A 21,777-nucleotide genomic window follows, 5' to 3' on the forward strand; every position below is an offset into this window, starting at 1 on the left:
GTTACCATGGTTTCACTTTACCTCATGCAATCTATAAAGAAATCAGTTGGTAGTGAAGGATCAGAATGTGTGAAGGTGGGTCACACTCATATGCTGTCTGCTGGTTAATTGGCACAGAATTAGAAATCCAGCTCCGTGATTGGTCCGTGTGTACAGAATACAGATTTTTCTTTTTGCACTTTGCTGTAATCCACAATTACTGAAGACATCTCATTTTTGGAGCCACACTAAACGCATTTGTAGCTCAGGTTGAGGACATTTGTGTGACTGGGCTCCTAACACGCTGTTTATCCACTGGAGGAAGTGAAGGTGCATCTCATACCCGATTGTTTTTGGTACATTTGACGTGGGAATGAACCAAATGAAGACAGCATGTCATTCTACCTGAGCAGAGAGGTCTTTCTCATCACCATTCATAACTGATGCTATTAGTTTCTTTTTACTGTCAACTATTGCAAGACTTTGCATATTTGCAAACCTCTCAATCATTGTGTGGGGGGGGGCAAAGCGTGGTGTTGTAAATCTCCATATCCGACTCTGCCAGTCGCTCGTTGGCCAACGATTTAAGTGCTTGACATTTCTTTTAACCGATCAGATCTTTAACTGTCTGTTCATATTATGTTAAAACTTTGAAATGCATTATAGATTACAAGATAGCATACATACTGTAACTTTGAAAGAAGAAAACAAATGTCGGGTGGGGGGAGTATTGGCATTCATCATTATTATATTATTAATATGATAAATGCATAGAATCTACATTGTTGCGAAATGTCTTCGCGTTTCAAGTAATAAGGGTAATAAAAAATCTTGAATAAAACATGCTGGTTATTTCTGACATTTATTAACATACTGAAATGAAATGGTACAAACATGTGAAGCGTTATCTTAAAATACTATTGGTTTATACGCAAAGGCATACTATAGAGAAGAGGAATAAATATGGCTTAAATGTACAAGTTCACATCTTTATTTGGTTCTTGGTTTCTTATTGGCCCCCTGAAGCCACTGCTGGAGGCCTCCTGCAGATTTGCTCTGAGCCTCTGCTTTGATTTCTTTCTCTTCTGGACTCTCGCCCGTGTCGGGGTCCTTCCTCTTTGAAGGTGCGCTGCTCTTCAGCCAGCTCATCATCATCTTACTGCTGGCTGTGGGTTTGGGCTCCTGGGGGGGGGTCAAGAGTCAGATTGTTCAGTTTAAATCTAAAACTTTATTGCTACATTTTCCAAACAAAGTTAAATTACCTTTTTGCTGTTGAGATCCACTGGCTGAAGGCACTCTGGGGAGTTGTTCCGAGAGTTATTCACTAACGAGGAGACGGGATGAAAAGTCAAACTGTTTTTAGACTGGAGCAGCTTCAAGGCATCCAGAGACTTCACATCCCCGAAATCCAGCCATCTTCTCACTTCTTCCTCACCGTCCAGGACAGCTGGCATCCTAAAAACACAACCAATCAGGAAATAGGGTTTATTTCAGACACATAGAAAAAAAAGCACTTTTCCCCATGAACGATCCTTACCTGTCATGGATGCTTTCCAGGCTTTTGGAGGCGTTCACAGTGATTACGCTGTACGTGTAGAGGGGTTCTCCACCACCGGGAGGCGTCCAGCAGTCAAACAGTCCAGCCATGGTCAGCAGCTTCCATCCAGTCCACTCACCTGGTTCTCCTCCCTGGCCAACATAGAGAGGCATGGCCACAAGAATTAGCTGATTTTATTAATAGAAAAAGACCAGCATCCAAACTAAAGCATGACTTTGTAATGTTACTTTGAAAGCTAAAGAAACACCTGGCGGACACATGCACATTTTTGCTTTGGCTGCTCTCCCACACAGGATATTTTCAGCCGTGGTAATTTCCGCCACAGCTGCATTCTTCTATTCTGGATGAAAGCGAAATGTTCATAGTGCTTATATTGCTGCAGAAAACCCAATATGAACCTGAGTCGAGTTAGGGGAGGCCAACTCTGGAGGGCACGCTGTCTCTGAGTTCTCCTTATTGCGGGTTGAGGTCATGGGGTCGTCCTCATCCTCGGTTTTTTCTTCACTGGTTCCCTTAGTCTGAGGGAAGTATATGAAGAAAGGCTGCTTGTCTTTTTCCTGCCTCCTCCACTCATAGAAGCCATCAGCCAGGATGACGCAGCGCTGCCCTTTTATCAGAGGGTCCTTTGGGGACACGATAAAATGATTGTGTCATGAAACACAGGAAAGACAACAGCTTAGCATTGTCTCAAACCGTTTGTACCTTGTATGTTTTCTTCTCCAGTATATTCTCACTGCGACAGTTGTTGGTGCTGTATTGCATTTTGCGCGGGTCATTCTCCTTGAACCAGGCGGGCACCAGACCCCAACGCATGGAGGCCAACACACACTCATCGACAGGAGCAGTCTGAACACAAACAAGGAGTGAACACATGAGCACCCACAATGAGGATGCAAAATGGCCATTTTTATTTTTCTGTTTCTTGTGCCTGATGAGTGATGTAAATATATATAAGCTACTTGCTAATAGTGTGCCATGCCCATGTCTATATGCAGGAGTACATACCTTTTTGAGGCTTACAATGGAAAAATATTATTGGGAATGTGACGGAGAAACGCTTCTCTATCCTTTCTGCATAAAAAGTAATGTTAAAGTATTGTTTTAAGTGTTGTTTTCTATCTTAATCTGGCATGAATCATCTCCTCTCTTTTTTAGAGATTAATGTATTTTTATACATGGTCCTTGTTTAGTAAAGACATACAAATAATATTATATGAAGAAGTATCTCGTTGATTATTATAGCTCTTCTTTTTGGTGTTGTTCCTAAAGAATATTACATTAAATCGTTATATGTTTTTTCAGAAGTTTTTCAGGAATGTCTCTTGAAATGTACACCTGTCTACCTATGTGGCGTCCTTTACCTCTACTTAGCGGGCAGGATAAAGACATTACTACCTTATCAAAGTGTCTGTGGGACAGCAGGACGGGGCTCATGGACTGCGGGCTCTTGTTGTAAGACGGTCGGTATTTATCCGCGTCTCCCTCCCTCCAGCGGGGCTCTCTCCTCTGTCCTCCCCGGGATCTGTAGCTGCAGGCTCGGCTCACCTCGTCAGGAGCAAGGGTGCACGCAGTCCTTCCACACATTTTACTGCGAGAAAACAACTGTGCATGCACCTGACAGACAGACATTTCCAAGGTAAGTTCTTCAATGTTAGCATGTTAGCTTGAGTTATTTTGTCCAAACAAATGCATTTAATTTCAAATAGCTGGAAAGGCATTTAACAACGTTCCTCGGCTTACCTGTTTTTGAGTGTGTTTGATATGTATGTATCGTTAAGTTGCTGTTATTAGCTATATGTGTTGTGTTTTCAGCGTGTGTTTGTGCATGTGTGTAGGTAGGCTATGTGTACACATCTGAAAGTAGAGCGGGGATTTGCCTGGGCAGAAGCACACGTGACACCGTGACGTGGCCTACAGCAGTCCCTCCTCCTGTCACAAGATGGCGACATAAACAGACAAATATCCAAAATAGACAAAAAAAGAAAAAACCATACTGACATTTTCCCAGTGGTGTAAAGTAAAACATTTTCTACACGAACAAGAAAACCTCTACTTATTTTTGACCAACTGAAAAAATGCCTTAAAGCTTTATTTTGCTACCGTTTTGTTTAGAAATCACCGAAGATGTTTTTAAACTAAACTTTGTACACATTTAGATACTTTGCATATTTTATTGGCAGTTTCTTTATAGGTAAATCTACACACATTTTATTATATTAGCAAAGTTTAAGCTAACCAGTAGTTTATAAATGTATTACAAATAAACCCCATCTTTACCGAGTGCAGGATTGGTGAATATTATTTACTTAAGTACAACATTAATGTACTTATAGTTGTAACTGACTATTTTTAAATTGCTACTACTTTTACTTCAGTAAATAATCGGTGTACTTCCTCCACGTGGGCATAAGCATGACGATATTTAATATCCTAGTGAAACAGGTAAACAACTATTTTGAAAACCCCCCCCTTTATTCAGCAGTTGGTGCAGGAAGCAGGATGAAATCGTCGTGCTGTTGCCATGGGAACCACAGTCAGCTCGAGTCTGGTCAGGCGCACCGTGAGTTCCTCCGGTGAAACAGAACCGGCTTCAACGGAGATTATACACCCGTGAACCTCAGCAGGTAAGAGGAAAACAAACAATAAACCAACAGGTCAGAGCTTCGGTTTTAAATGCTGACTATATCCTTCCAGTTTAAGAGACAGTGTTGAGCAACTTTCTCAGTATAGGTCTAAAAATAGTGTGGGCAGGTTGTGACGTTGATGCTAGTTTTAGTTTAAAAATATGGGCGGCTTTGTAGTAGCATTTATTTTCTGGGCAAGTAGGAAATCAGACTGAATATCACAGCCAGCCTGGGGTGTTCTCCTGCACAGTAAGCTGACCTACTTTATAGTCCAGTGCACTTGAAGAGAGACGGATCCACTCGACCAGTAGCTGGAGATGCATGACACCTGCAGTTGTTTACATCGTTTTAATCCCTGTATTGTACACCTTTTTTGTGTTACAGTTGTACACTTTACACGTTATAAATGCTAGATGTTGTCCCCTGCAGCAGTGCATATCCTAAACCATGAAGCAGAGCAAAAGCAGAGGTTCCTCAGAAGAATAAGACCAATGTTGGTATGAAGACCACCAAATCCAAACAACCTTTCCATCTGGCTACTGATAGACGCTACACAACATGCCCAGACAGTGGTGAGTTAAAGCAACAAAGAAAACACGTGTGATTAACCCAAAGAACAGACATGATATATACTACTGGAAATCACGGACTAAATATCTTCAAATGTTAGTCAAAGGGTGGTCTTATCACCTTAATTCATAACCCAGGATTGAAACCATCTACTACTGCAAATTTGATTGACAATTCTAAAAAGTGTCTCTTTATTTCTGTTAGTTAACAACTCAAACAATAGGTGCAATTATGGGTTTGTTACTGTTGCTGCAGACCTGTTTCCAAACTGAAACGTGAAACGTGACTTCTGTATGAGTTAACACCTCCAAAGGACAGCATACACAGGCAGCTTATGAATGCTGAATAAAACATGAGGTCACACTCAGGACAGGTGGCTAAATGTTTGAACTCAGAGGCTGCTTATTAAAGTGTCATGACTTTGCTCTTTTTAACTCCAAGCTAAAGATGGCCAGCCTTTAGTTACATTGTCTTTGGCCATGACCACACTGTGTTTCCTGATTAAATCTATTATCTGTCCTGTTATATTTGGTTTATGCATTTAGGCTTATGCCATATTGATCATCACAATTGTGGACATTTTGTTTTCTGAGATAGATATATCACATTTTGAGTTTGTGACTATTCCTCTAGTCTCTCCTCCTTAATGTACTGGACTGCTACTTGTTGTCATGTTACTGTATGTAATGAAGAAGACTATGCCATGTTTGTTATGAAGAGCTTACATCATTTTGTTCTGGCTCAGATTGCAAAAACCGGTTTACATGAGCCATTTCACCAAAATACTTTATACATTACTGTGCAAATCCTATTGTTACTGCAGGGGAAACAGAAGGTCTGTCAAAGGATCAGAAAGTCACAGCTTTTATCCAGAAATACACCCAAGATGAAGGCAAAGGCCTGCAAGCAAGTAGGTTTCCACTACATGTCGATATGATAAGCGTTATAACAATTTAACAGTATAATTACACATTTTGTTTTGATATATTTGAATTTTTTCTAGCGGCAGGTACACCTCCCGAGGGCAAAGTCCCCCGCAGTCTTGTCAGCTTACCTGTACTCAATCCAGAGAGACTGAAGACAGCCAGAGCTCAGGTGGACAAAGCTGTCAGGGTGAGTTCACATCACTGAATATACACCCCGACCCTGTATACAAAACATTTATCTGGTCACATACCTGTCAAAATGTTCTACAAATATTTAGGTGTCTGCTCTCATTCCTCTCAGATGCATAAGGTGTTCTCTGTCCAGGGCCCTTACCCTGTCATCAGGACAGCGCTGAGGGCCAGAGGCTGGGTGGAGCAGCGTTTGCACTGCCCAAAGCCCCCCATTCACCATCGTCACAGCGAGGAGGGCAGCCCTAAAGATTCTGCTGACAGCGATGAAGATGACGGTCAGCTATAATAAAGGGAGTCCATTTTTTACTGGGTGCGGATATCTGTGTATATCCCATCATTTATTAACATTTATCCTTCTTCTCAGACAATGTCAACAAAGAGCCGGACCCTGATGGAATATATGATATCATGGTAAATATAATATTTAAAAATAGTTTTTTGCTTACCATGTTAAACGTTTCAGAAAATCAGGTTATTAGCTGAAATCAACAGATTCAGCTCTCCTCTTTCCCCACTTCTCATGCAGTCTCGCCTGGTGCGGAATGAAATGGTTTATTTCTATTGGACGATGCGTAGAGACGCCATAAACCCCAACAGCTTGCAAAAAGAACAGATTATCAATCATTTTGCAAAAGCAGGCAGCTTCACCACCAAGGTACATATTGTCATTTTTTACATCAAAAATGACTGCAGTGGTCTCCTCGTCTCACACCCAACATTAATGTTTAATAATGTATTTTCTCTGTCAGTCGGGGTTGTGTGTGAACCTGAGGAAGCTGCACTGGTTTGACGCCGCTGACCCGGACACCTTCTTTCCACGCTGTTACAGACTGGCAGCACAGGATGAAAAGCATGCGTTCATCTGTGAGATCTGACCGACTATTTCGCCTTAATGACAAGATTTCATTCAGACTAGTGGAAAGGAAACATCCAAAATAGAAATCTTTGTTTTATTCAACTAAAAACTAAACTTCTTTTGACCCAAATGCAAAATGTATACAAATGCAAATTTAGAATACATCATTTTTAACATTGTTACTGTAAATATAGAAAATCATAAAATATGAAGCATTTTCATTTTGGGTTATACAAGAATATAATTGATTATATTTGATTATAATTAACTTTCGTTTTAAGTATTCAACCTAATATGGAGACCTCAACAGTATAGTCTGATTGACATCACATTTTGTTCCCCGGAAATTCAGACTTTTTTAGAGGTACAAAGAGATCCAAAGTTCCCTCTGTAAAACCTTAGACTCTAATATGTCAACAAAATGAAACAAGAACTTTGAATCCAATAATCAGATTTCTGTTTCAGAACTGTACTATCTGAAAACAATCACATATTTAATAAGATAATGTCTAATTTCATATTTCATGTTTGCACTAGGGAATGAAATGGGTACATTTCATGTTGATATCTCTTAATTGAAATGTTATCCTACTCACGTGTAGTATAATGGATTTCCAGCATCCTTGTACTAAAAGCTTAATTTCCTCTTTGTCTGCTTCCTCTGCAGAGGACTACAGGAGGACAGCCTGCACCAGTTTTTTGAAGTATATTGTGGAGAGGGAGGAAGGCGTTCAGACAGAAGGAATGAGCCACAACACTCGGGCTGCGAGGAAACGAAGCAAACAGCGATCCAGACCAATGGACCTTTCCAAAATGATTACCAACGCTCTCAAAGTATGCCAGGAGTTTCTGGAGAGTCTGGAGCATCGTGACATAGACAGAAACCTAGACACCCCACTTACAGAGGAGCAGTGGGAAGAGTTTATCCACAGTTACCAACTTGTTGTTCAGTGAGTGTTGTGTGTGTGTAAGAAAAGAAAGCCAACCGGGATAAAAAAAACCTATGACCGTGTCCTACGCTATTTTTTCTGGCCTCGGTTAAAGCGCGATGTTGCAAGTTATGTTAAAGCATGCCACATATGCCAGCTCACTGGTAAACCAAGTCAGGTGGTTAAGCCTGCTCCCCTCAGTCCCATTCCAGCCCTTGGCCAACCTTTTGAGCATTTGATCATAGATAGATAGATAGATAGATCGTACTTTATTGATCCCAAATTGGGAAATTGTTTTTGTTACAGCAGCATAAAAGGCATTTTACAATAAAACAAAATATACAAGAATAGAAATAAAATAAAATAAAATATAAAATAAAATATAAAATATACATGTCAAAATACAAAATAGAAAATATACATACAGATATTATATATATATATATATATATATATACAAATATATATATATTCAAAATATATGGAATTATGGAGTATTAAATATGAAACAGATTATGTGTGAGTAAAATGTACAAGGTGGTTTTATTTCTAGAGAAACTATGGAGCAGAGAGTTCTCTTCCAGCCAGAGGTGATTTGTTGTATAGATTGTGTGGGGCCGTTGCCTCCATCTAAGTCCGGTTGTGCGTACATGCTAACTATAATGTGCCAGACTACAAGGTATCCTGCAGCGTTTCCCTTGCGCTCCATTTCAGTGAAGCCAGTAGTTAGGGCTCTAACCCAGTTAATCTCCACATTTGGGATCCCACGTGTGATTCAAAGCGACGTTCAGTATTTTATACAGTCCCCCACTCTCTTTGTCTCTTTTAGTGGAGGGGAAAAGATCGAGAACAGTGATATTTTTGTGCACTGCTGCAAAGCCATGCTAGAGAGGCTGGTGGAGGTCAGTCCCCAGCTGGACATCGACGGCATACACAACATCTGGATCATCAAACCGGGAGCCATGTCCAGGGGCAGAGGTGAGAAGTCAGACACAATCGAACAGTTTACACAAAATGTGACCGAGTCCCGGCTGATCTGTCAAACATCTCTTACAGGCATCAAATGTGCCAAGCATCTGGATCAGATCCTCCAGCTGGTGGATGGAGATTCAACCCTAATCAAGGAAAGCAAGTGGGTGGTGCAGAAGTACCTGGAGCGCCCCCTGCTGGTCCATGGTACCAAGTTTGACCTGCGCCAATGGTTCCTGGTCACCGACTGGAACCCTCTGACTGTGTGGTTCTACAAAAAGTGCTACGTGCGCTTCTCTACGCAGCCTTACTCGCTCAATACAATGGACAAGTAAGTCAGTGAAGTAAGAGAAAGAAAGGCGTCACAGGTTTTGCTTGTCATAGCTGAATTAGCTTTTATCCGGTTTATTTAAGTTTCTGTGCTAAGTAAATACTAGAAAAATAACTTTGACACTTTACCTTCTTACCATCTTACTTTCTTACAGTTCTTCTGTCCTGGTAGAATTATAAAAATAACACTTGTAGAGTATAAAGTAGTCAGTCTTGAGTCCTTTCTCTAAGCATGCCCTTTAAAAACATGTCTCATTATACTTCTCTCATTCCCATATCACCCATTTCCTCTTATTTCTCTTTACTCCATCTTTTCAGCTCTGTCCACCTGTGCAATAACTCCATCCAAAAGCACCTGATACCCTCCCAGCAGCGCCACCACGGTATCCCAGCAGACAACATGTGGTCTGACGATCAGTTCAGGACCTTCCTGTGCAGCCAGGGGAGGGGAGCTCAGTGGCAGACGGTGGTGGTCCCCGGGATGAAGAAGGCTGTGATCCACGCTTTACAGACAACACAGGATCTGATGGAGTCACGCAAAAACACCTTCGAACTGTACGGTGCCGACTTCATGCTAGGTAGGATTATATCACTGTGCATTATATACATTGTATACAGTATTGATTCATTACATGTCCAATACATATAATGAGGCGGAGTGGCGTTGGGGAACTCCAGTTCAAAACCCGCTCCCGCCGCCGTTGTGTCCTTGGGCAAGACACTTCACCCGAATTTGCTCCTGTGGGTATTGTCCACAGTACATGTATGATATTAATGTGTACTTGTAAAGCGCCTTGATGACTTTGAGGTGTGAAGATGGGCGCATATGTGGCGCAGTGGGCTGTGCATTGATCATCAGATCAAGGGGGCGAAACCCGCCGCCGCTGCGTCTGTAAAGCCGTTGTGTCCTTGGGCAAGGCACTTCACCTGAATTTGCTCCTGTGGGTATTGTCCACAGTACATGACCATTACATGTATGTATGTGTAATGTGTATCTGTAAAGCGCTTTGAGTCATTGAAAAGCGCTATAATAAATATAAGGAATTATTATTATTATAATATGTAATATGAAGCGCTTGCATGCATTCACTTATATTTAAAACAATTATTTTCAGGAACATAGGGAAATGATAGGAAACATCTAAATAAGTATGTAAAATATTTGTATTATACTACAATATAGAAATAACAAATATAGAAAAATAGGAAATATGTTAACCTAATTGTTTTATTTAAACTACAATATATAACAGCAGTCTAAATAAATATTGAATGTATGGTTTAAGTGTGTTGAAGACTAGTATAAACACAGGGTTCTTACGGTCATTAAAAACCTGGAAAAGTCATGGAAATTCTAAATGCTAATTCCAGGCCCTGGAAAAGTTATGGAAAACAATATTTTTCCCAAAGTTTTGGAAAAGTCATGGAAATGTAACTAAAGTTGCATCAAATATAATTTATATTTTATCTAATCGCAGAAATAGTAATACTATAATGATAATAAATACTGTATCGTATAGTAATGAAACGTAAAATGGCATTTAACTGCATGTCGAGTTATTTTGCTGGGGAGAGATTTTAGTTGCTTTAGCGTGTAGAAGCTAGTAAGCCAACTATTGGATTTGTTTTAGATACGGCATGTTTCATATGCAGACCTTATTTTCCTGTTCCATGTGGTACCGCTGAGAAAGAGTAATTTTTTTGGTCATGGAAAATTAGGTAAAGGTCATGGAGAAGTCGTGGAAAAGTCATTGAAAATCATTGGTGAAAAAGTGTATGAACCCTGAAACAACAATATAAGTTGAAATGTAAAGTATAAATAAATGCAGTTTTAATGTAAGAGTAAACCAGGGTTTATCACAGTTGAATTTACGTTTGATAATATATTGGTAATATAATAAAAATTGACTGTTCCAATATAGATTTCATTCTAATATTTTTGTGCACATTTACTCTAAAAATAAATAAAGGGTAGGTGTAGGTGACCCCTTGGATGTTTTGTTGTGTGTTTTTAGGCCATGACCTGCGCCCCTGGTTGATAGAACTCAATGCCAGTCCCACGATGGCTCACTCCACCCCGGTGACGGCCCGCCTCTGTTCTGCTGTGCAGGAAGACACAATACGAGTCGTCCTGGACCGGAGAGCGGACCGCACTGCAAACACCGGGGACTTCCAGCTCATATACAAGCCGGTAAGGAAGAGTTATAATAGTGTACAGTTACACAATTTGATGGTAATATCTGTTACCATAGATATCACTTTTGGTCTCCAGGCAGCAGTAGACGTGCCACAGTATGTAGGAGTCAACCTGCTTGTTGAGGGCAACAAGATCAGGTCTCCCTGCACACTTCCTCCACTGAACCGTCCAGGATTAAAACGCTGCAGCAGAGAGAAGGAGCCTGTGGTAGAAAAAGTAAAGCCTCTACCTAAGATCTTGTTGAAGAGTCAGTTCAAAAACATCATCAGTGGGATTTCTACTCCACCTCGTACTACTCTTCCTCCTGATCCGCCTGTGCCTGTCACTAATAAAGGCTTCCCAGTTCAGCTGCCAATTACCGTGAGGACCATCCAACTGCCCGTTAATATACAGTCTCGCTCTGTCCTTTTGTGGAAGAGGAAACGAGTGGTTCAAAAAGTCTGTTCACAGAAATTCCAACCCTGTACATTAAAGAACGGCCGGGGTCTTTCTTTGTCTTTAGAGATTATTCCAAAACAGCCCAGACAAACAGCCACCAGCTCCTCGAGTGCATGAAAAAATGTGACCAAATAATTCACACACTCCTACAGCTTCAACTTTCTTTTTGCAGGGTTGTATGGCCTACCTCATAATAAAGATGACATTCAATAACTAAGTCTTCTTTTCACTATTTATTTATTTGTTCCAATAATGTGATCTACGACAACCGTTCCCGTTATTTCAGCTAGATACCTTCAGGGTATGAGTATGTGTTAATAGTTATACATTTTAATTCAGATAAGATAAGATAAAAATATTATATTATTAATCCTAGTTTGGGAAATGATTTTGTCACAGCAGCATGTAGACAATTATCCTTTGTGTTGTGTTCAAAAGCTGTTACCGTTCATGGTGTTCGTGGGTCAATTTTGACCCATGACTTATCTCAGTCCAAAACACACCCAAAAAATGACTATCAATATTGTTTTAACTACATCATAACTAACTTATAATGCATTCACAACCGTACAATCCTGTTGTAATGTAATGTTATGGCCCAAAACACATTACACCACATATTGCACACGTGCATGTGTGTGTTCAGGTTCAAGTGTTGTACATATTCTTTGAGAAAGGTGGAGTTCCCGTGGGGGGAGGGGGGCAGAGGGAGGGGAGACCAGAGGCCTGTACTACGAAGCCGGATTTTCCTAACCTGGAGATGTTTGAGGCCCCAGGTGCATGTTGCGAAAAAGTATTGTTACAGTGTATGAAGGGGTGGGGGAGGGGTGTCTAAAGTCAAAGATGAATCTTCATTGTGCCAAATTTGACCTCGAGTCACCCAAAACAATTCTGCTGGGTCTCCCCAGACCCGAACACCAAATTATACACTTTTTTTTAGAGACCTTCAGACTTGGCTAAAAATGTTCCGATAAAAAAAACTAGAGCGTAGTTATTATATAATTTTAACTTGAAACGGGTCACGGGAGACCCGAACACAACATAAGGGTTTTATGAAATACAAAATAACCACAGACGGCAGATATTTGTATAAACTAAAAAAACGAAACAACGGCACATGTAAATATCAACAGGAAAGATGTATACATTGAGTATTTTATACAATATCAATGTTCAGATTATGTATTAATAATAATTCATTTTAATACAGTTTTAGATTACAAAATCTAACTCAAAATCTTCTTGCTAATCAGTTGTCAATAACAAAGTAAAGTAGCAATACTGAATTGAAGTCACCTGCAATACCACATCATGACCGGTTGGTGGCGATACTACACATTTTAGTTGAACAGGTGACACACATGTATCTGACAGCGAAGACGAAGAAGACCCACGACAACAGAACAGACTCCCTTATCGTCTGTAACCGTACTGAGAAATGGCGGCGTCCGTGTGCCGAGTAGGGAGCACCGTGGGTCGAGCCCTCGCCAAATCCCGAAATGTAAGTTCACTTTTAAAGGCTTTGAAATATGTAAACGTTATACCGATGCTCTACTTGTTTGGACGCGAAGCTAAAAGTAACCGAAGAGGGTAAACCGCCTGATTACTTAACAGGCTAGCATGCTAACCGGCTAGCTTAGCTGTCCGATGTTCAGCGAACGGGAAGCGGTTAGCATTAGTTAGCTAGCAGTGAACGCAAGGTCACCTGTCAAACTTAAAAGCACGTCTTGTAATAAACACCCCATGTATACCATCCGATTTATATACGTGTTATCCAGATAAGCTGGTCGTCATTTCGGTCTGTCGCAAGGTCATCAGCTGTGTCGTTTCTCGCTTGTCCTCGCTTGCCCTCTTTAAGTTTCTAAAGCTAAGCTTCATGGCTAGCAGCATTAGCATTGTGACTTTGGACAGGCAGATGAAGATAGTGACAATCCTGCACTAATGTCAACTGTCAAAATGTTTGATTGTTGTAAGTAATTGTATGCCAAATCTGAACAATAACCTTAAGAAATTGTCAACGGGACACAGATGTTATATTAGTGGTTGTGCAACTACTTCAAAAGTAATGTGATTCAGGGTGTTCATCCTAAATCATGCACTACTTATAATTCTATGAATACTGCATTTAGCAACTACCTTCATCCTAGATGTTCTCAGAAAAACATCCCAATTATTGTATATTCAGTCCGGAAGGGAAATGATTATATAATGACAGCCCATTGCCGTACAGCGTAAAATGATGGATGCGTTAAATTAGATGTTTTCACCTGAATTTAACTTATTATACTGATATTATGGTTTTGTCTATTTTTAGTCATTGGCAGATAGCATAAGAGGGCAGGGGTGTCAATGTCAGCTGCTAGCTTTAAGGTTAGATGTTGTCCTATGCCAAGCTTTTCTACTATTGCTGTCTATTTAAATGGATGAATAGTCTTTAAGTTTTCAGTACGATCAGACCTAGGCATGTTGACAAATTACTTAATTGAGCTTGCTTTTGCCACTTTGTGTGTAAAAACAGGAAACACAGGTCTACAATTCAGATTCTTGATGTGAAGTCCTTTAAAGGGTGTTATTTGTGCATGTATTACATAGTAATTTAATAGGTTGTGTGAAGGTGAATACTGCAATACAAGATAACAGTTCTAAAATGCTCCATTTTGTCATTTTAACTTGAAATGTGGCCTCCTTTGCTTGGTAAGAATAATACAAAGAAGATGAATCATGTGTGCACAATGCAGTCATGTGAAAAATATTTTATGATGATGAAAACATTCAAAAGCGGTGTCCAATGTTTTTGAGATAAAAACAATGCCGAACACTATTTTTGAATTGTATAGGATTATAAAATGACTGATGTCTTACCCCTGCAGCCCATCCTGCTGTCTCTGAGGCGCGGACAGTCTTCAGTCAGCTATGCCCAGAGCCTGCTGGGAGCCCCTGAAACTCAACTCACTACCCTGGACAACGGTTTTAGGGTCGCCTCCGAGGACACCGGACATGCAACCTGCACCGTAAGAACCGATTGTAGTGGATTTATTTACAGCCATTAAGGAGGTTGGACTGTTTGACTAAAAATGGCTTTGATTAATATTTCCCTGTTCTTCTTCCCTATCCTAGGTTGGACTGTGGATCAGTGCTGGTAGTCGCTATGAGACTGAGAGGAACAACGGAGCAGGCTTCTTCCTGGAGCACATGGCTTTCAAGGTACACATTTCTAGACTTCATGACCTTAAGGGTTCATCATTTTTATACTTTGGCAAAGGTGATGTTCCTCCAAAGTTTGAAATCTGCATAATTAACATCCATGTAACCAAATAGAAGGCTTTTACAAATACTTCATACATAATACAGAGTTGTAATAACTGCATGCACACAAGGACGCTCTTAACAAACTAAAGGACCCAATGCCAAAGAAGGATTGTTCCCAGGGATAGATAAACGATTGTGATGAAGGCAATGTTAAAACGTTTCACAAATAGAAAGTGCAAGCTGTGTTTCCATCAGCTGGGAAGGGTAGAGGTAAATAAAGTGTCTACCTGAGGACTGAGTTTAATGTCATGTAGACAAACATGGACAAAAAGAGAGCTGATGTTGGACAGGGTCTACCTCAAACCATGGGTGTTTCTCAATGTCGAGGACGCTTGCTTGGTAGCACATGTCTTCCGAGTCAGGTCCTTCAGAAGGGAGGCACAAATCCTTCCTAGCCTCGGAAAACGAAGAATGGTGGAACAGGCTAACAGGTGTGCGTCATATGCGAGGCCCCGCCTTAAATGGAGCGCGATTTCCGCCAAAGATTTGGAAATTGGTCCGTGCGCAAAGCATTGTGGGGATTTTAAGATCGCGGAGGATACACGTGTGCAGCCTCGAAATTTCTCGCTACGATGTACGCCGGCCTCGGTAGAATTCCAAGTATGCTGGACATTGGAACAGTCCTTCGGCGGCACTCGATGACGTAGTATGCTTGAAATAGTGGCTCTGGAGCAGCCTTCCTCGACATTGAGAAACACCCCATATATGCTTAATTTCTAAGCAACATGATGACAGAGAGGCGTCCATAGATATGCCGCAGTGTGTCCAACAGCTCTGGGGAAAGTCAGGCTTGATTTGTTGCTTTCATTTAGCTTCCTAATGACATAATTCACATAAAAGTGTTCAAATGGATCGGAAGCTGAGGCAGGAACACTTGCTCTGTTTCCACGCTGAATATTAACTTCTGAATGAAAAAAACAAACATAATTTGTTCATTATACATGATTTAACCTTGTTTAACCATGTTCTTGTTACATTGCCTACTCAACAGTTTTATAACAGGCTATATTTAAATAAATCAGTGCCGCGTTGCCAGAGAGAAAATATTATGTCAGAAAACTATTTGGAGAACCAATTATATTCTTTTCCACCTATCGCGTCATTTAAATGATCGTCCATGATACTAACAACATGAAATTAGGTCTTGTAACAAATCCTAACAAAATGAAGACAAAAAGATAACCAATCTTGATTATTTTTCTGTCAGTTCATGGTCAACTAAAATGTCTTATGGTGTCATCACTAGGTATTCCACCCTTTACCCAAACAAAGCCATAACACAGTCCCCTTTAATAACCATTTGTCTCGGTCCCCAGGGAACCAAGAATCACTCTCAGACGTCCCTGGAGCAGCAGGTGGAGTCTATGGGAGCCCACCTGAGCGCCTACACCTCCCGCGAGCACACAGCGTACTACATGAAGACCCTCGCCAAAGACCTGCCTAAAGGTGGGAGGAACTTCAGATCATGATGGGATTTGGGTTTATGCAGTAAAGAAAAGGGGAGGAAAAGCTGAAACTAAAACCTCCGAAAGTAAATTCATTGTATCCAGCAGTGTCCCCTTTTAGCTTTGCCCACTTGAGGTTGATAGTGCCTTGAGTGGCCATTATAAAGGGGTAGATTATGATCCTCTCTGATGACCTGGGTCAGGGGTCTCCCCTCTGCCTCTGGACATCTCGGGAGGAACAAGAAATGAAGTTCAGAGAAGATGCTTGAACATTGGTTTAGTAACGGAGACCCGTCTCTGCGTAGAAAACTATTGTAGATATTGTTGTCAAGAATTAAATTCTCTGATCTAGAATCCCAAATATAATTGAATGTGTATAGGTTTCATTACATTGTCTTTGTTTTACACAGTTTTATTTTGTGTGTAGTTTCTTGTGTTTTAATGTGTCCTGTTTTTATTGGAGAGCACTGTGTAAAAATGTTTGAAAAGAGCTATATAAAAAAAGTGTATTCCCTTTAGTTTGATAAATTCCTGGTCTTATGGGTCTAAGTTAGTAAGACCTTCAGAAGTAAGTGCATACATACTAAGATAGTTATCCCTCTGTGTTTCCAGCCGTGGAGCTGCTGTCCGAAGTGGTGCAGAGCTGCTCTCTGAACGAGGCAGACATCGAGCAGCAGAGAGGCGTGGTGCTGCGCGAGCTGGAGGAGGTGGAGGGGAACCTGCAGGAGGTTTGTCTGGACCTACTGCACGCCACCGCCTTCCAGGGCACTCCTCTGGGACACAGCGTGCTGGGACCATCCAGCAATGCCAGGCAAGAGGATCTGCACACTCTCAAACACACAGTTAAAGGGGCCATATTGTGCTCATTTGCAGGTTCATATTTGTATTTTGTACCTCGACTGTGACATGTTTACATGCTTAATGTTCAAAAATATCTTCATTTTTCACCCTCTGTCTGAAACCAGAGCCCAGTCTCCTCTGATTGGTTAGCTGGCCCCTCTTTTGTGATTAGTCAACTGCTTAGAGCAGGGGTCTCAAACTCAAGGCCCGGGGGCCAAATCCGGCCCGCGACTTCATTTTATGTGGCCCCGCAAGAGCTTGCAAAGAATATAATACGTTTATTATACGGTTACATGCCACTTTACAGAAGCAGGTTGCCCATAAACTACATGTCCCACAATGCATCTCGTTTTGTGACATGCGCACTGAAGAGACTTGCAATTATTTGCTGTGGACTTCTGCTTTCAGAAGTAGTTAATTACTAAGTTATTATCCTATCCGATAATAATCCAATTCAGAGGCAATAATGTAATATAATACATTATTTGATATATATATTATATATTTATATAGTTACAACCGGCCCTTTGAGTGCAACCTTTATGAGAGTGTTGCCCGCGATGAAATTGAGTTTGACACCCCTGGCTTAGAGACAATGAGTACAATGTGTTGCAGTGCTAACCAATAGAAGCACACGTGTTACATAGTGATCTCACTCAGGGGGGGAGTGTGTGGGAGAGAAACTCGTTCTGGACAGAACTTTGCAGCCTTTGCAGACCATTTACACGCACAAACACCTATTACACACTACAGTAAAAGGAAGACCCCTAAAGCATAATAAGTCCACTTTAAATATCAGTCACAATCTCAGAATAGCTTTCATCAGACACACTGCTGTAAAAACTGCCGTGATGTGATGATGCTAATTATGGTTAGTTAGTCATTCTTAATTTCCTTACGGTACATCTATCCCATGTTATATTAAAGTATGCACCATTGTGTAACAATTATTTAACTCTCCCAGGACTCTGACCCGTCAGGACTTGGTGGACTACATCGGCAGCCACTACAAAGCCCCCCGCATGGTGCTGTCCGCTGCTGGAGGTACGTCCTCTTCATCCTAACGCACACACTGCGAGGAGGCACCCTGCTAGCTGTGGTTTTCTACTTGAAATGTTATGTTAATGTGGCATGCTTCCTCTTCAGGTGTGAACCACGAAGAGCTGGTCGGTTTGGCCAAATCTCACTTCAGCGGTGTCTCGTTCGAATACGAGGGCGATGCCATCCCCGTGCTGGCCCCCTGCAGATTCTCAGGCAGTGAGGTGTGTTGAGAGTTTTTTAAAGGTTGAGTTCATGATCTTCTATTCTTCTGCTATTCAACATAACCATTATTCACCATCCTTCAAATGTATAACTGTGCTAAGTCGAAGAAATCACTGAACATGACGTTCTATAATTAAGCACTTACAGATAACATGAATGACCTTCTAGTTATGTGTTGTTTGCATTAGATGTGCTCTCCCTGGTGACAGATCTTAGAGGATGTGTTGGGTTTTGTCATGATGAATTGTTTTGTTAAACTCGTCCTCTCCTGCCTCTCCTCAGATCCGTATGCGTGACGATGCTCTGCCTCTGTGTCACGTTGCCATCGCTGTTGAAGGCGCCAATGCTTCCAGCCCGGACATCGTGACTCTCATGGTGGCCAACTCCATCATCGGCAGCTTTGACCTCACCTACGGCGGTGGAAAGGTTGGTGACATGGGTTTTTGTTAAGCTGGAATTGTGGTTAATGCAGTTAAGAAAAGACACAGGTGAATTGTATCCAGCAGTGTCCCCTTTTAGCTTTGCCCACTTGAGGTTGATAGTGCCTTGAGTGGCCATTATAAAGGGGTAGATTATGATCCTCTCTGATGACCTGGGTCAGGGGTCTCCCCTCTGCCTCTGGACATCTCGGGAGGAACAAGACCTGAAATAGGGTCTTAAAAGGTATTAAAAGTTGATAAATCAATTCAGCGAAAATTAAGGCTATTAAAAAGTATTAAACGGCATTTCCCAAGGTATTACATTTTGTAGCTTGTTTTCAATAAGTATATGAATTGTCCAAAGAGGTTGTATTCTACAGTCTGCCTGAATGTAATCATTGCGTAGGTGTGTAGTGTGATTCTGTGTAGTTTATTTATGGCATCCCGTTGGATTTGACGCCATCTGAACAGGACATTGCACGCTCACTGCTTGATAGCGCGCGAAGGTCCGTTTACGCCGGTTGTTAAACAACATCGTTATGGGGAAATGCAAGTTTGCGTCCAAATGGTTGGAAGATAAGGAGGAAGGACAATCAATACTGTATATAGTAAATGTGAGGTAAAGTGTGTCGACAATGTAACCGGTTAAAACTCAAAGTGGCGATGAGGTCTTAACATGTATGGAAAGGGTCTTAAAAGGTATTACATTTGACTTCAGGATGCCTGCATATACCCTGATATATATATATCTTTATATGTTGGGTTATGGTTAAATCCTATAATGTGTGTTTCTAGTATTAGCTTTTGAAGCCAGAAGCCAGAAATATATTGTGCTAAAAAAAGGTTTTAAGTGTGAAGTGAACAACTAAAGGTTCCTGAATCAAACCAATGCAACATTGATAAATTGTTTACGTTTTCAAACTGGTCCAATTTGCATTTAAATGTCAAACCGTCAAGAAATTGTATTTTAAAATCGTATATCAACTCCCCTCCCTCTCCCTGCAGCACCTGAGCAGCCGTCTGGCCCGCCTGGCCGTGGAGGAGGACCTGTGCCACAGCTTCCAGGCCTTCCACTCGTCCTACAGCAACACCGGCCTGCTGGGCATCTACTTTGTGACCGACAAGCTCAAGATTGAAGATATGATGCACTGGTCCCAGAACGCCTGGTCAGTAGAGACTGCGGGACAGAGACACTCGCAGAACATCAAAACTGTAATCTTATTTTACTTTTAATTATACATTGTACATATTTCAACTAATTTCTTCCACTTGCTGCCCCCCACAGGATGAACCTGTGCACCACAGTGACGGAGAGTGATGTGGTCAGAGGCAAGATCGCCCTGAAGGCCAGCCTGGTGGGACAGCTCAATGGTGGGTGACATGTTGGTCAAGCATTTACAAAAACATTCATACTAAATCCTCCAAATCCCAAGTCAACACACAAAAAGACAACGGGACATTGTGTCTAGATGAAGTAAGCATACTAACAGAATTCTGCATTTAGATTTGTGGGTGTTATAATGTATGATACATTAACACGGATAGCTCATATAGCAAATCTAAAAATAAGTTGAACAAATATTTTTTAAAGTATATTAACAAAATGTTTTTAAACAAACGTGCTGTACTCAAGGTCAATGCGAATTCTGTATTGTTCATTGGTTTTGCCATATTTAAATTACAGTGGTGAAGTCTGGGTCAACTTGCATATGAGTAACAGTAACTTTTTCAGGTACAGCATTTCTTTTGAGTAATGGGCAGGCGAAATAAGACTTCGCCTTGCTCTTTTCCATCATGGGCTTTACAACCTGCTCAACGTGTATTTGTTATTTGAATTTTTTACTACGAGTTAAACAAGATGAATGAATGAATAATCACACCCTTTTGTCTTTTTAGGAACAACACCAATTTGTGACGACATCGGCAGACACGTCCTGAACTACGGACGCCGTGTTCCTCTGGCAGAGTGGGACGCTCGCATCGACGTGAGTCCCAAATAAAGACTCAAAGTGGCTTCTAGTCCATCTATAGGATAAGAGATCTGACTTCCTCCACTGTTCTTCTTTCAGGCCGTGACCCCCAGGATGGTGCGTGACGTCTGCAGCAAATACATCTACGATAAGTGTCCCGCTGTGGCAGCTGTCGGTGAGTTCTCTGTGGTTTTAGTCATTTTGTATCACAGTCAGAGCCCAGGCTGTATTATCGTTCTCTAACCTCTCCCTCCTGCCTCTCTCCATCAGGTCCCTGCGAGCAGCTTCCCGACTACAACAGAGTGCGCAGTGCCATGTACTGGCTGAGGTTTTAAAAAGCATTGTTGTGTTGCTCCGAGTGTCCCACGTTTGCTTCTCATCTTCATCTTCAACCCGCTTCCCTCCGCCATCACTGCGAGAGAGACTTCACTTGAGGGTTGTCCACTCGCTGGCTCAACAGCACATAATCCTCTCTCTTATCCCGCCCACTGATCACTCTTAGTTAGGAGGGCAGCCAGTCTCCTCATGCGAGTATTGAAATCAAACATCAGTTACCTCTTGATTGCCCAGTTCCTCATTACCTGCTACTGACTTGCAGAGTGGAGAGAGAGAGAGGGCAGACTTGAATAGGAAATAATCCACTGGACACGGCCTAAACACAGCAAGTCTGGAGCAAGAGTATATTTATAATTTCTGTAACATTTGTTTCTGTCCTCTATTGTACATAACAGAAGCTGTCATTCTGACAAAATAAAAATACTGTAAAACTTACCTGTGGTTTGTCTCATGTGTGCAGTAATATAGTATTATAAATATACAGGTTTGCAGTACATTTAACTTGCATCTATTCTATACACACGTTTACAAAGCACGCTGTTGTGTGTAAGTCAACAGCAATATGTTCTGGTTATTGCTCAGTTTGGTTAAAGAAATATTTCACTCTTAAAAATACATTTGTATGCC

General features: G+C 41.2%; 2 protein-coding genes and 1 pseudogene across 2 annotated transcripts; 2 read left to right on the forward strand and 1 right to left on the reverse strand.

The window, feature by feature from the left end:
• Window positions 1–825: 825 nt before the first annotated feature.
• hmces (5-hydroxymethylcytosine binding, ES cell specific) lies at window positions 826–3,417 on the reverse strand. The gene is made up of 7 exons (XM_034121706.1): window positions 3,278–3,417; window positions 2,933–3,151; window positions 2,240–2,383; window positions 1,936–2,160; window positions 1,517–1,668; window positions 1,242–1,434; window positions 826–1,161 (listed from the first exon to the last, which is right to left on the reverse strand). Exons 2-7 carry the CDS (start codon window positions 3,119–3,121, stop codon window positions 970–972), a joined length of 1,095 nt encoding a protein of 364 aa, XP_033977597.1. The 5' UTR covers window positions 3,122–3,151; window positions 3,278–3,417; the 3' UTR covers window positions 826–969.
• Window positions 3,139–11,764, forward strand: LOC117475471 (annotated as a pseudogene).
• A 1,178-nt stretch (window positions 11,765–12,942) lies between these two features.
• On the forward strand, window positions 12,943–21,585 carry LOC117475476 (cytochrome b-c1 complex subunit 1, mitochondrial). Its single transcript, XM_034121697.1, has 13 exons — window positions 12,943–13,069; window positions 14,439–14,579; window positions 14,686–14,772; window positions 16,194–16,323; window positions 16,935–17,133; window positions 18,127–18,206; window positions 18,309–18,424; window positions 18,708–18,851; window positions 19,850–20,010; window positions 20,130–20,215; window positions 20,741–20,829; window positions 20,914–20,989; window positions 21,085–21,585. Exons 1-13 carry the CDS (start codon window positions 13,007–13,009, stop codon window positions 21,147–21,149), a joined length of 1,437 nt encoding a protein of 478 aa, XP_033977588.1. The 5' UTR covers window positions 12,943–13,006; the 3' UTR covers window positions 21,150–21,585.
• Window positions 21,586–21,777: the final 192 nt, after the last annotated feature.

Source organism: Trematomus bernacchii, unplaced genomic scaffold (genome assembly GCF_902827165.1).
Source record: "Trematomus bernacchii unplaced genomic scaffold, fTreBer1.1, whole genome shotgun sequence".
Classification (NCBI taxonomy): Eukaryota; Metazoa; Chordata; class Actinopteri; order Perciformes; family Nototheniidae; genus Trematomus; species Trematomus bernacchii.